At 47.6% G+C, this 11431-nt stretch overlaps 1 protein-coding gene across 1 annotated transcript in view; it reads left to right on the top strand.

The window, feature by feature from the left end:
• LOC122544393 (actin-like protein 6B) overlaps nucleotides 1–8909 on the top strand; it is a 60513-nt gene extending 51604 nt beyond the window's left edge. Inside the window, exons 11-12 of the mRNA XM_043683639.1 lie at nucleotides 1281–1361; nucleotides 8775–8909. Of these exons, the coding sequence (XP_043539574.1) occupies nucleotides 1281–1361; nucleotides 8775–8909 (216 nt within the window). The remainder of the gene's footprint in view (nucleotides 1–1280; nucleotides 1362–8774) is intronic.
• Nucleotides 8910–11431: the final 2522 nt, after the last annotated feature.

Below are 11431 nucleotides of genomic sequence, written 5' to 3'. Positions count from 1 at the left end.
TCCAGAATCTGGTTTCCAGCATCTGCAGCCATTGTTTTTACCTCGTTGATTTTAACCCTACTGCGAATCCTCTTGCAAGGATGCCTGCCTTGAAGAAGTTTTCCTCCTCTCTCTACAAGAATCTCAGGGAGTCTCTCTCCCACTGCAACTCCCAGGTCATTTCCTCTGCCCTGAAGCTCTGCAACCATGTCCTGAAACAAACCCGCAACTCCTCATTTCCCCTTCCCCCACCTCATCCTAGTTTCTAACCTCCAGCTCAACACTATCCCCTTGTCTTGTCCGGACTTGTCCTCCCTGCCTAGCTCCTTTTCCACCTATCCACTCCACCCTCTCCTCCCTGACCTATCACCTTCATCTCCTCCCCCACTGACCTATTGTACTCTACGCTACTCTCTCCCCACCCCCACCCTCCTCTAGCTTATCTCTCCACGCTTCAGGCTCTCTGCCTTTATTCCTGATGAAGGGCTATTGCCCGAAACGTCGATTTTGAGTGTCCTCGGATGCTGCCTGAATTGCTGTGCTCTTCCAGCACCACAAATCCAGTGATTGGACGCACGTCCCAACAGATTCAAGAACAGCTTCTTCCCCGCTGTTATTCGACTTCCGAATGGACCTCTCACATTTTTAATTTAATGTTGACCTCGCTCTCTGTGTACCTTCTCAGCAGCTGGAACATTCCTCGCTCTGTTCCATCACCCTAATGCCCTTGTATGGTATGAGCTGCCTGCATTGCACGCAAAACAGATCTTTTCACTGTATCTAGGACAATAATCAAATCAAATCAAATCAAAACCTCATCCCTGACAAAGTTTAATGCAGCACAGGATGACAGGGATTAGGAGCAGGAGGAGGCCGTTCAGCCTCTCAAACCTATTCCGACATTCGACAAGGTCATAGCTGATCTTCTATATTGCCATTTTCCCGCACTATCTTGAATATCTAGAAATCTATCAATCTCTGTCTCAAACATACTCAATGGTTGAGTCTCTGAAGGAGAGAACTCCTCACACTGAGTGAGGAATCCGCTCCTCCCCTCTGTCCTAAATGGGTGAACTCCTTTATTCTGCAACGGTGGCCCTTAAAGGTCCAATCCTGATCCTGTACTTTATCATAGAATCCCTGGAGCCCAGATAGGGCCCCCATCAAGTTTGCCCTGACACTCCGACAGGCACCCCTGGTGCCGTGAAGCAGCAGTGCCAACCGCTTAGTCACCGTGCCACCTTATGTCACGTCGCCTGTAGCTGCTTGTGTATTCTGACCACCTGTTTGTGTTCCCCCAGGGCCTGTCGGGGAACACGATGCTGGGTGTTAGTCACGTCGTCACTACCAGCATCGGGATGTGTGACATCGATATTCGGCCGGTGAGTGCATCGTCGGAGCATCCTCCTGAATCATCTCACAGAGTTGATCCCTTTGTTGACGGGTGCCTTGTGTTCTGCTGTTGAGCCAGATATCTATGGGACAGACAGAAGATTTCCCGGAGGGCATCTCAGAGATGTGACTGGCAGTTTCCAGCAGAATAAACCCATATTGTGTTTCAAAGTCTACTATAATTTTGATCAATATACCTAGAATTTGACTACTGCTGAAAAGAGAGACAGGTTGTTGAAGCTTGCGTCATACGCAAAAATGCAAAAAAATCACATCCACTGATATTTTTCCTGTGGTATAAATTGTTGTGATTGTTTGAAGTTTGGCATTCTTGCCAGTGTCCTGATACATAATGAGATGAAAAACTTCGACAACAGGTCTCTCTTTGTAGCAGGACCATTTTTTAAAAATTAGTTCATGGGATGCGGCAGTTATTGCCCATCCCTAACTACCCAGAGGACATTTAAGAATCAGCCACACTGCTGTGAGTCTGGAGTCACCGTAGGCCAGACCAGGTAAGGATGACAGTTTCCTTCCTTAAAGTAGGGCATGAGTGAACCAGATGGGCTTTTCCAACAATCAACAACAGATTTATGGTCATCATTTGAACTCTTAATTCCAGATTTTTTAAAAAATTGAATTCAAATTCCATCATGTACCACATCAGGATTTGAACGTGAGTCCCCAGAACATTACCTGGGTCTCTGGATGATCAGTTTAGTGATAATACCACCGGGCTGTCACCTCCACTTTAATGTTGAAACCTCTCGGGTCTCAGGAAAACCCAACTGGAACGGGGGTCTCACCTCAGAGACGGTAGCACACCAGTCAGGCCGACACCCCTAGTGACAGTCCTGAAGGAGTATTGGACTCTCCTGCACCAATACTGCGACATCAATCCCAACCATGTCTCACCACCTCAGGACGTGCTAGGGCCTTGAACTATTGGGAGGTAATGGCCTAGTGGTATTATCACTGGACTGTTAACCCAGAGAACTGGGTAATGTTCTGGGGACCCAGATTCAAATCCGACCATGGCAGATGGTGGAATTTGAATTTGATAAATATCTGGAATTAAGGATCTAATTGCTACCGTAAATCCATTGCCAATTGTTGGAAAACCCCATCTGGCTCACTAATGCCCTTCAGGGAGGGAGGTCTGCCATTTTCTCATTGGAGAGAAGAGGGGAATTTGATAGAGACATACAAGAGGATGAGATAGGGTAGACAGTGAAAGTCTTTTTCCTAAGATGAGGACATCAGCTTGTACAAGGGGACATAGCTACAAATTGAGAGGTGATAGATTTAAGACAGATGTCAGAGGCAGGTTCACTGAGAGTGATAAGGGCATGGAATGCCCTATTGTTAACTCAGCCACATTAGGGCATTTAAACAATCCTTGGATAAGTACATGGATGATGATGGGATAGTGTAGGGGGATGGGCTTAAATTAGTTCACAGGTTGGCGCACCATTGAGGGCCGACGGGCCTGTTCTTCGCTGTATTGTTCTATCCTTACCTGGTCTGGCCTACATGTGTCTCCAGACCCACAGCAAAGTGGTTGACTCTGAACTGCCCTCTGGGCAATTAGGGATGGGCAGTGAATGCTGCCTAGCCAGCGACACCCTCATCCTGTTACAGGATAAAGAAATATATTCCAAGAAACAGGACAGCCCCCTCCTTTACATTAGGAGTAGCCGGGGCCAACCCCCAACTCCTTCAGAAACAAAAAAACCACAGCCAAGAAAGTGACCTAGCCGGTTATCCAATATGACCGTGGTGTCCAGGCTCCTGAAGATGGACAGACTCTTGCCTGGGGACCTGTTTTGGTATATAGAAAATTCCAGCGCAGTACAGGCCCTTCGGCCCTCGATGTTGCGCCGAGCAGTGAAACCAATCTGAAGACCATCTGACCTACACTATTCCATTTTCATCCATACGTTTATCCAGTGACCATTTAAATGCCCTTAAAGTCGGCGAGTCTACTGCTGTTGCAGGCAGGCGAAAGTGAGGACTGCAGATGCTGGAGGTCAGAGACGAGAGTGTGGCGCTGGAAAAGCACAGCAGGAGGTCAGGCAGCATCCGAGGAGCAGGAGAATCGACGTTTCGGGCAAAAGCCCTTCATCAGGAATGAGGCTGTGAGCTGAGGGGTTGGAAAAATAAATGGGAGGAGGGGTGGGGCTGGGGGGAAGGTAGCCGACAGTGTGATAGTTCGATGAAGGTGCGGTTAATGGTGATAGGTCAGAGTGGAGGGTGGAACGGGTAGGTGGGAAGGAAGATGGACAGGTAGGACTGGTCAAGAGGGCGGTGCTGAGTTGGAAGGTTGGATCTGGGATAATTGGGGGGTGTGGGGAAATGAGGAAACTGGTGAAAGCTTTAGATCTTTCATTAAGAACAGGGAAAGCAGTAGAAGAGGGGGGAGTGTGGCCTGGTTAGACAAGGACAGTATAACAGTGGTTGAAAGAACTTTTGCTGAGGACCCGTCCACTGAGGTAGTGTGGGCTGAGGTTAGAAACAGGAGAGGAGAGGTCACACTGCTGGGAGATTTTTATAGGCCTCCACAGAGTTTCAGGGATGTGGAGGAGAGGATTAGCAAAATTATTCTGGGCAGGAGTGAAAGACTTTAACTTCCCCAACATTGACTGGAAATGCTATAACTCTAGTACGTCGGATAGTTCAGTTTTTGTCCAGTGTGTGTAGGAGGGTTTCCTGACACAGTATGTCGATGGGCCGACAAGAGGGGAGGCCACATTGGATCTGGTGCTTGGTAATGAACCAGGCCGGGTGTTTGATTTAGTGGGAGGTGAGTATTTTGGAGAGAGTGACCATAATTCAGTTACATTTAGCGGGTGTTTGATTTAGTGGTAGGTGAGCACTTTGGAGAAAGTGACCATAATTCAGTTACATTTAGTTTAATGATGGAAAGGGATAAGTACATGCTACAGGGCAAGAGTTACAGATGGGAGAAGGGCAAATATAATGCAATTAGGCAAGTCTTTGGATGCATAGAATGGGGTAGCAAAATGCAGGGGATGGGGACAAAGAGAGAGAGAGAGAGAGTTAAGAAGAGCAAAGAGAGGACATGAGCAATCTTTAGCAAATAGAATAAAGGAGAACCCTAAAGCTTTCTATAGGTATGTGAGGAATAAAAGGATGACTAGGGTAGGAATAGGGCCAGTCAAAGATAGAAGTGGGAAGTTGTGTGTGGACCCTGTGGAGGTCAGAGAGGTGCTAAATGAACATTTCTCATTGGTTTTCACTCAGGAAAACGAGAATATTGTAGAGGAGAAGAATGAGGTACGAGATATTAGACTAGAAAGGATCGAGGTTAGTTGCGAAGAGGTGTTATCGATTCTAGAAGGAGTGAAAGTAGACAAGTCCCCTGGGCTGGATGGGATTTACCCGAGGATTCTCTGGGAAGCTAGGGAGGAGGGGTTGGAGCCTTTGGCTTTGATCTTTGAGTCGTCATTGTCTACAGATCTAGTACCAGAAGACTGGAGGATTACAAATGTTGTGCCCATGTTCAAGAAGGGCAGTAGAGATAACCCAGGTGATGATAGACCAGTGAGTATTACATCTGTTATAGGAAACGTTTTGTAAACGATTCTGGTTACTAGTGGTGTGCCACAAGGATCTGTTTTGGGACCACTGCTGTTTGTCATCTTTATAAATGACTTAGACGCAGGCAAAGGTGGATGGATTAGTAAATTTGCAGATGACACTAAAGTCGGTGGAGTAGTGGACAGTTTGGAAGAGTGTTACAGGTTGCAGGTGGACTTGGATAAACTGCAGAATTGGGCTGAGAGGTGGCAAATGGAGTTCAATGCAGCTAAATGTCAGGTGGTTCACTTTGGGAAGAATAACAGGAAGGCAGAGTACTGGGTCATTGGAAAAATTCTTGGTAGTGTGGACATGCAGAGGGATCTTGGAGTCCACGTACATAGATCCCTGAAAGTTGCCAGTCAGGTTGATAGTGCTGTTAAGAAGGCATATGGTGTGTTAAATTTTATTGGTAGAGGGATTGAGTTTTGGAGCTGTAATGTCATGCCGCAACTATACAAAACTTGGAATTTTGTGTACAGTTCTGGTCGCCCCATTTCTGCAAGAATGTGGAGACATTGGAAAAGGTGCAGAGGAGATTACCAGGATGCTGCCTGGTCTGGAGGAAAGGTCTTATGAGGAAAGGCTGAGGGACTTGGGTCTGTTCTCATTGGAAAGAAGAAGGCTAAGGGGGGATTTGACAGAGACATACAAGATGATCAGAGGATTAGATAGGGTACACAGTGAAAGTCTATTTCCTAGGATGATGATGTCAGCTTGTACAAGGGGGCGTAATTGAGGGGTGATAGATTTAAGACAGATGTCAGAGACAGATTCTTTACTCAGAGAGTGGTAAGGGCGTGGAATGCCCTACCTGCCAATTAGTTAACTCAGCCACATTAGGGGGATTTAAACAATCCTTGGATAAGCACATGGATGATGATGTGATAGTGTAGGGGGATGGGCTTAGATTAGTTCACAGGTTGTCACAACATCGAGGGCCGGAGGGCCAGTTCTGTGCTGTATTGTTCTGTGCTGTATTGATGCCCTGTGGTTGGAAGATCCCAATGGGAAAGATGAGGAATTCTTGTTGGGTGGTTAGGGTTTGGCGATGGAGGGGGCCCAGGACCTGCATGTCCTTGGCGGAGTGGGAGGGGGAGTTGAAGTGTTCAGCCACGGGGCAGTTGGGTTGGTTGGTAAGGGTGTCCCGGAGATGTTCTCTGAAGCGCTCTGCAAGTAGGCGTCCAGTCTCCCCAGTGTAGAGGAGACCGCATCGGGAGCAACAGACACAGTAAATGACATTGGTGGATGTGCAGATGAAACTCTGATGGATGTGGAAGGCTCCTTTGGGGCCTTGGAAGGAGGTGAGGGGCGGGGGGAAGGTGTGGGCTCAGGTTTTGGAATTCCTGCGGTGGCAGGGGAAGGTGCCGGGATGGCAGGGTGGGCTGGTTGGGGGCATCGTCCTGATGAGGGACCTGACCTACTGTTGCCGGCAGGCTGTTCCACGCCACTACTACATTTACAAACAAAAATCAAAGGAACAAGGGCTTGGGATTCCCATTAAATACAGCTGTCAGGTCAGCCAAACTGTTCACCATAACTGCAACCCCCTTCACCAGCCTTGTACCAAACTATCCCAATCCCTTAAATAAAATCATCAGAAACAAGCTCTTCGTGTCATCCAACCTGCCCTGCCGATCTGCTAAGACCTGCCTATTCTCATTAACTCCCTTCCCAGAACCTACTCCACTCATTGGTCCAGGTTCCTCTGAGGTAAACAATTCCAACAAATCACATGATGCTATGCGAACGACATCATTGAATTGGACAGGGTGGAGGAACGAATTACAAGGATGTTACTGGGGTTGTGGGGGAGGGGGGGTTTGAGCTATCAGGAGAGGCTGAATAAGCTGTGGCTGTTTTCCCTGAAGCTGAGGGGTGCCCTTATAGAGGGGTCATGAATAGGATAAATAGATAAAGTCTTTTCCCTGGGTTGGGGGAGTGCAGAACTAGAGGGCATAGGTTTAGGGTGAGAGGGGAAAGATATAAAAGAGACCTAAGGGGCAACGTTTTCACGCAGAGTGTGGTGCGTGTATGGAATGAGCTGCCAGGGGATGTGGTGAAGGCTGGTACAATTGCAACATTTAAGAGGCATTTGGATGGGTATATGAATAGGAAGGGTTTGGAGGGATATGGGCTGGGTGCTGGCAGGTGGGACCAGATTGGGTTGGAGTATCTGGTCGGCGTGGACAGGTTCCATGCTGTACATCGCTATGACTCTAGGAAGTGGTAGATGCAGGTACAGTTACAATATTTAGAGGATATTTGGACAGGTACATGAACAGAAAAGGATTATCATGAAATGAACCAAATGCAGACAAATGGAAGTACTTCAGTTTTGAGGAAGTTGGTCGGAATGGAGGATGAGTTGGACCGACAGTCTGTTTCAGCGTTGTACAACTCTATGACTCAGTAAAGTGTGCCTCCACGTCTCCTTAAACAGATGGCCCCTTAGAGTGAAGCTGTACCTGTCAGTTCTGGATCCCCTGACATGGGGAATCATCTAGGGGAAAGTGAGGACTGCAGACTGCTGGAGATCAGAGTCGAGTATGTGGTGCTGGAAAAGGGCAGCAGGGGTCAGGCAGCATCCGAGGAGCAGGAAAATCGACGTTTCGGGCATAAGCCCTTCATCAGGAATGGGGAAACATCCACCCTGTCAATCACCTCACGTTTCAATAAGATCGTCTCTCGTTTTCCTAAACTCTTAGTGTGTACAGGCCCAACCCACGTGACCTGACCCTTCCTTCATGCACACTTCTCCAAGTGAGAATTAATTCTATCCTTGATAATAATCTCTTGTAGTTTTACCCACAGACTAACTGACCTGCAGTTAGCAAGTTAGTTCTGCCCCCTATTCTTTTTAGAGCAAGTAGGTTCATAGCTCCTTGAAAGTGGAGTCGCAGGTCGATAGGATATTGAAGAAGGCGTTTGGTATGCTTTCCTTTATTGGTCAGAGTATTGAGTAAGGAGTTGGAACGTCATGTTGCGGCTGTACAGGACATTGATTAGGCCACTGTTGGAATATTGCGTGCAATTCTGGTCTCCTTCCTATTGGAAGGATGTTGTGAAACTTGAAAGGGTTCAAAACAAATTTACAAAGATATTGCCAGGGTTGGAGGTTTGAGCTACAGGGAGAGACTGAATAGGCTGGGGCTGTTTTCCCTGGAGCTTTGGAGGCTGAGGGGTGACCTTATAGAGGTTTATAAAATCATGAGGGGCATGGATAGGATAAATAGACAAGGTCTTTTCCCTGGGGTGGGGGAGTCCAGAACTAGAGGGCATAGGTTTAGGGTGAGAGAGGGGAAAGATATAAAAGAGACCTAAGGGGCAACTCTTTCACACACAGGGTGGTACGTGTATGGAATGAGCTGCCAGAGGAAGTGATGGAGGCTGGTACAATTACAACATTTTAAAGACATTTGGATGGGTGTATGAATAGGAAGGGTTTGGAGGGATATGGACTGGGTGCTGGCAGGTGGGATTAGATTGGGTTGGGATATCTGGTCGGCATGGACAAGTTGGACCGAAGGGTCTGTTTCCGTGCTGTACATCTCTATGACTCTAAGTAGAAAATTAACTGCAATCCCCCTTGTCTTCTTGCACCGCTCGCACATGCCCAGAAGAATTCAGGAAGACTGTCAGGGCTCCTGCAATCCCTGGCCTCATTTCCTCTCAGTAGAAAAGCATGGTGTTTAATCCATAACCAGTGAATTATTTAGCCCTTCACGAGAGGGAAAAGGGGTGAGGAGAGATCGTGTGGAGCCGGTTACCTTGGTAACCCTTTTGCTGTTACCTCCTGGCAGGGCCTGTATGGCAGTGTGATTGTCACCGGGGGCAACACCTTGCTTCAAGGCTTCACCGATCGGCTGAACCGGGAGCTCTCACAGAAAACACCGCCTGTAAGTAGCCTGATATGGAGATTAACTTCGTTTTGTTGAAGGATTTCCACCATTGCCACATTAAATGGCAGTGGTTTATCTGACGGTGAGGGACAGGCTGAGGTTCAGTGGAAACTGGGCACTACTCACAGAGGGGGCAAGACGACATAAAATGGCAGCCGTGCTCGATGTACTTTGCGAGTACTGACGCATCGTCCGGTCTCCTTTTGTTTCTCTCAAGAGAAAGATTTTTATTCCTGACAAAATTATAAAATTGCAAAAGAAATAACAATCAGAGAGTATAACAACAATAACAAGAAACTAACTACTACGCCACAAAACGAATAAAAAAAACTATCTCTACTACAATTCAATAAATAATTAAACAAATTCAATTAAAATGCAGCGCAACCCCACCAAAGCTCCCCATCGTCAGGAGCATCAGTTAACAAACCCGTATTTATTCGGGATTCTTCCACACAGAGCACTTGGCCCATCAGACCCAGGTCTGATGACTAAACAGAGGCCCTAGTTAATATGGCCAACAAGTCTGCTTCAATATACTTCAGAAAGGGCCGCCACATCTTAGAAAAAAAATTCAGTTTTCTGGTGCGCCATACTCGTGAGGAAGTCTAGGGGGACACGTTCCATAACCCGCCCACGCCATTCCGATGGGCCTGGAGGACTATCCAAGATCCAGCTCATCGGAATGTTCTTCCTCGCGCAATGTGTAAGAATATTGAACAGCTTCTTTCCATGCTCATCGAAAGAAGGCAGATTGGGCCGGCCCAGGGATCTACCTTGACTTCGGTCCCCAGGGTCCCCTCCATGTGGCACTTGCTATAGCGCCCCAGTACTTGCAAAGCTGATGGCACAACCACCAACAATGGGTAAGGGTGCCAACACCTATTTTGCACTTGGGGCACATTGGAGGGGCTCCCTTTTGAAGTTTCGCAAACCGCTCTGGGGCCAAATAGACCCAGTGAAGAACTTTCAGCTGCACAGCCTGTAGTCTGTTACAAACTGAGATCTATCTCCCAAACCTCTGATGAGATCTCCATTCCCAATCCTTGTGCCCAGACTCCGCAGAGCTGTTCAATATCTTTCGAGGTGCCACCTTCCAGGAAGAGGGTGCTAATCAAGACAGTACCCGTCGTCTGAAGCACTCTCCTCTCTACATCAGATCTATAAGGATCAGCCAACAGTGTGGTCTTCTTCTGGATAAAGTCCCTGATCTGAAAATAACGAGAGGTCCCTACTGGTCAATTCATATTTACGGCTCAGCTGATCAAAGGGGCTTCATGACCTCTCCCTCCAATAAGTCTCCCAGACAAGAGACTCCCCTGGATGCCCATAACCTAAAACCAGAATCCATCAACCCTGGCCGAAATCCTGGCATTCCTGCTATGGGGGTGAAAAAGGAGGATTTATATAAGCTGCCCTCGCTTTGGTGTTCTTCACGCTTTGACCGTGTTAGTGACAATCGGGTTCTGACAATACTCCGTGATCGTCCTCATCTTATCCATACATCTTATCCATTTATGGGTGGCACGGTGGCTCAGTGGTTAGGACTGCTGCCTCACAAGACCAGGGTCCTGGGTTCGATTCCCACCTGTCTGTGTGGAGTCTGCACATTTCTCCCCGTGTCTGTGTGGGGATTTCCTCCGGGTGCTCTGGTTTCCTCCCACAGTCCAAAGATGTACAGGTTAGGGTGAATTGGCCGTGCTAAATTGCCCACAGCGTTAGGTGCGTTAGTCAGGGTTAATTATAGGGTAGGGGAATGGGTTTGGGTGGGTTACTCTTCGGCGGGGTGGTGTGGACTTGTCGGGCAGAAGGGCCTGTTTCCACACCGTAGAGAATCTAATCATAACAAATTAATAAGGGGACATATTGGGCCTCAATATTCAGCTGTATTGACCTTGGATCCTGACCAGCCCAATCATTCACAAAGGATAGTAGGGAGCTTATCTGATATCTCTTAAAATCTGGAAAATCTATCCCACGCACCCCCCCCCAAAATCCCTGGGGAAGCTGCAACTTGCCGAGCTTAATGAGAGGCCGCCAGTGATGCCAAATAAAAGAACCGAGTCAACCATTAAGTCTCTGCAACGTTTGTCTGGGCAACATCAGAGGGAGCATGGGATATAATAAGAACATTCATTTCAATAAAAGCAACTCAACTCAACCAAGATGTTGGGAGAACCTCCCAACGCTGAAGGTCCTGCCTTACCTTCTCAAGCAAGTGCAGAAAATTAGCCTTGTATAATTGGTCAAAGGCGGGGAGTAATGAAAATGCCTAGGTACAGAAAGCTTCCCTGTGACCACCTGGAAGGGAATCGGATTCCATCTTCCATATCGGGTACTGCCCCACAGGCACGGCCTCCGACTTCATAAAATTAATCTTATGCCCGGAGCAAATTGAATTAAACGAGGGACAGACATTGTCGGATTTGATATCATCTGCATAAAGGGTGAGCTTACATGACACCTCCCCCCCACTTCCCAATCCCACTTCTGGGCCGACTATACTGGGTCCCCTCCGGATAGCCTCCGCCAGCAGCTCAATCACCAACATAAATAAC

The sequence above is a fragment of the Chiloscyllium plagiosum genome, chromosome 48 (assembly GCF_004010195.1).
Source record: "Chiloscyllium plagiosum isolate BGI_BamShark_2017 chromosome 48, ASM401019v2, whole genome shotgun sequence".
Classification (NCBI taxonomy): domain Eukaryota; kingdom Metazoa; phylum Chordata; class Chondrichthyes; order Orectolobiformes; family Hemiscylliidae; genus Chiloscyllium; species Chiloscyllium plagiosum.
Note: the sequence above shows the minus strand (reverse complement) of the source record. Positions and strands in the feature narration are given on the sequence as shown.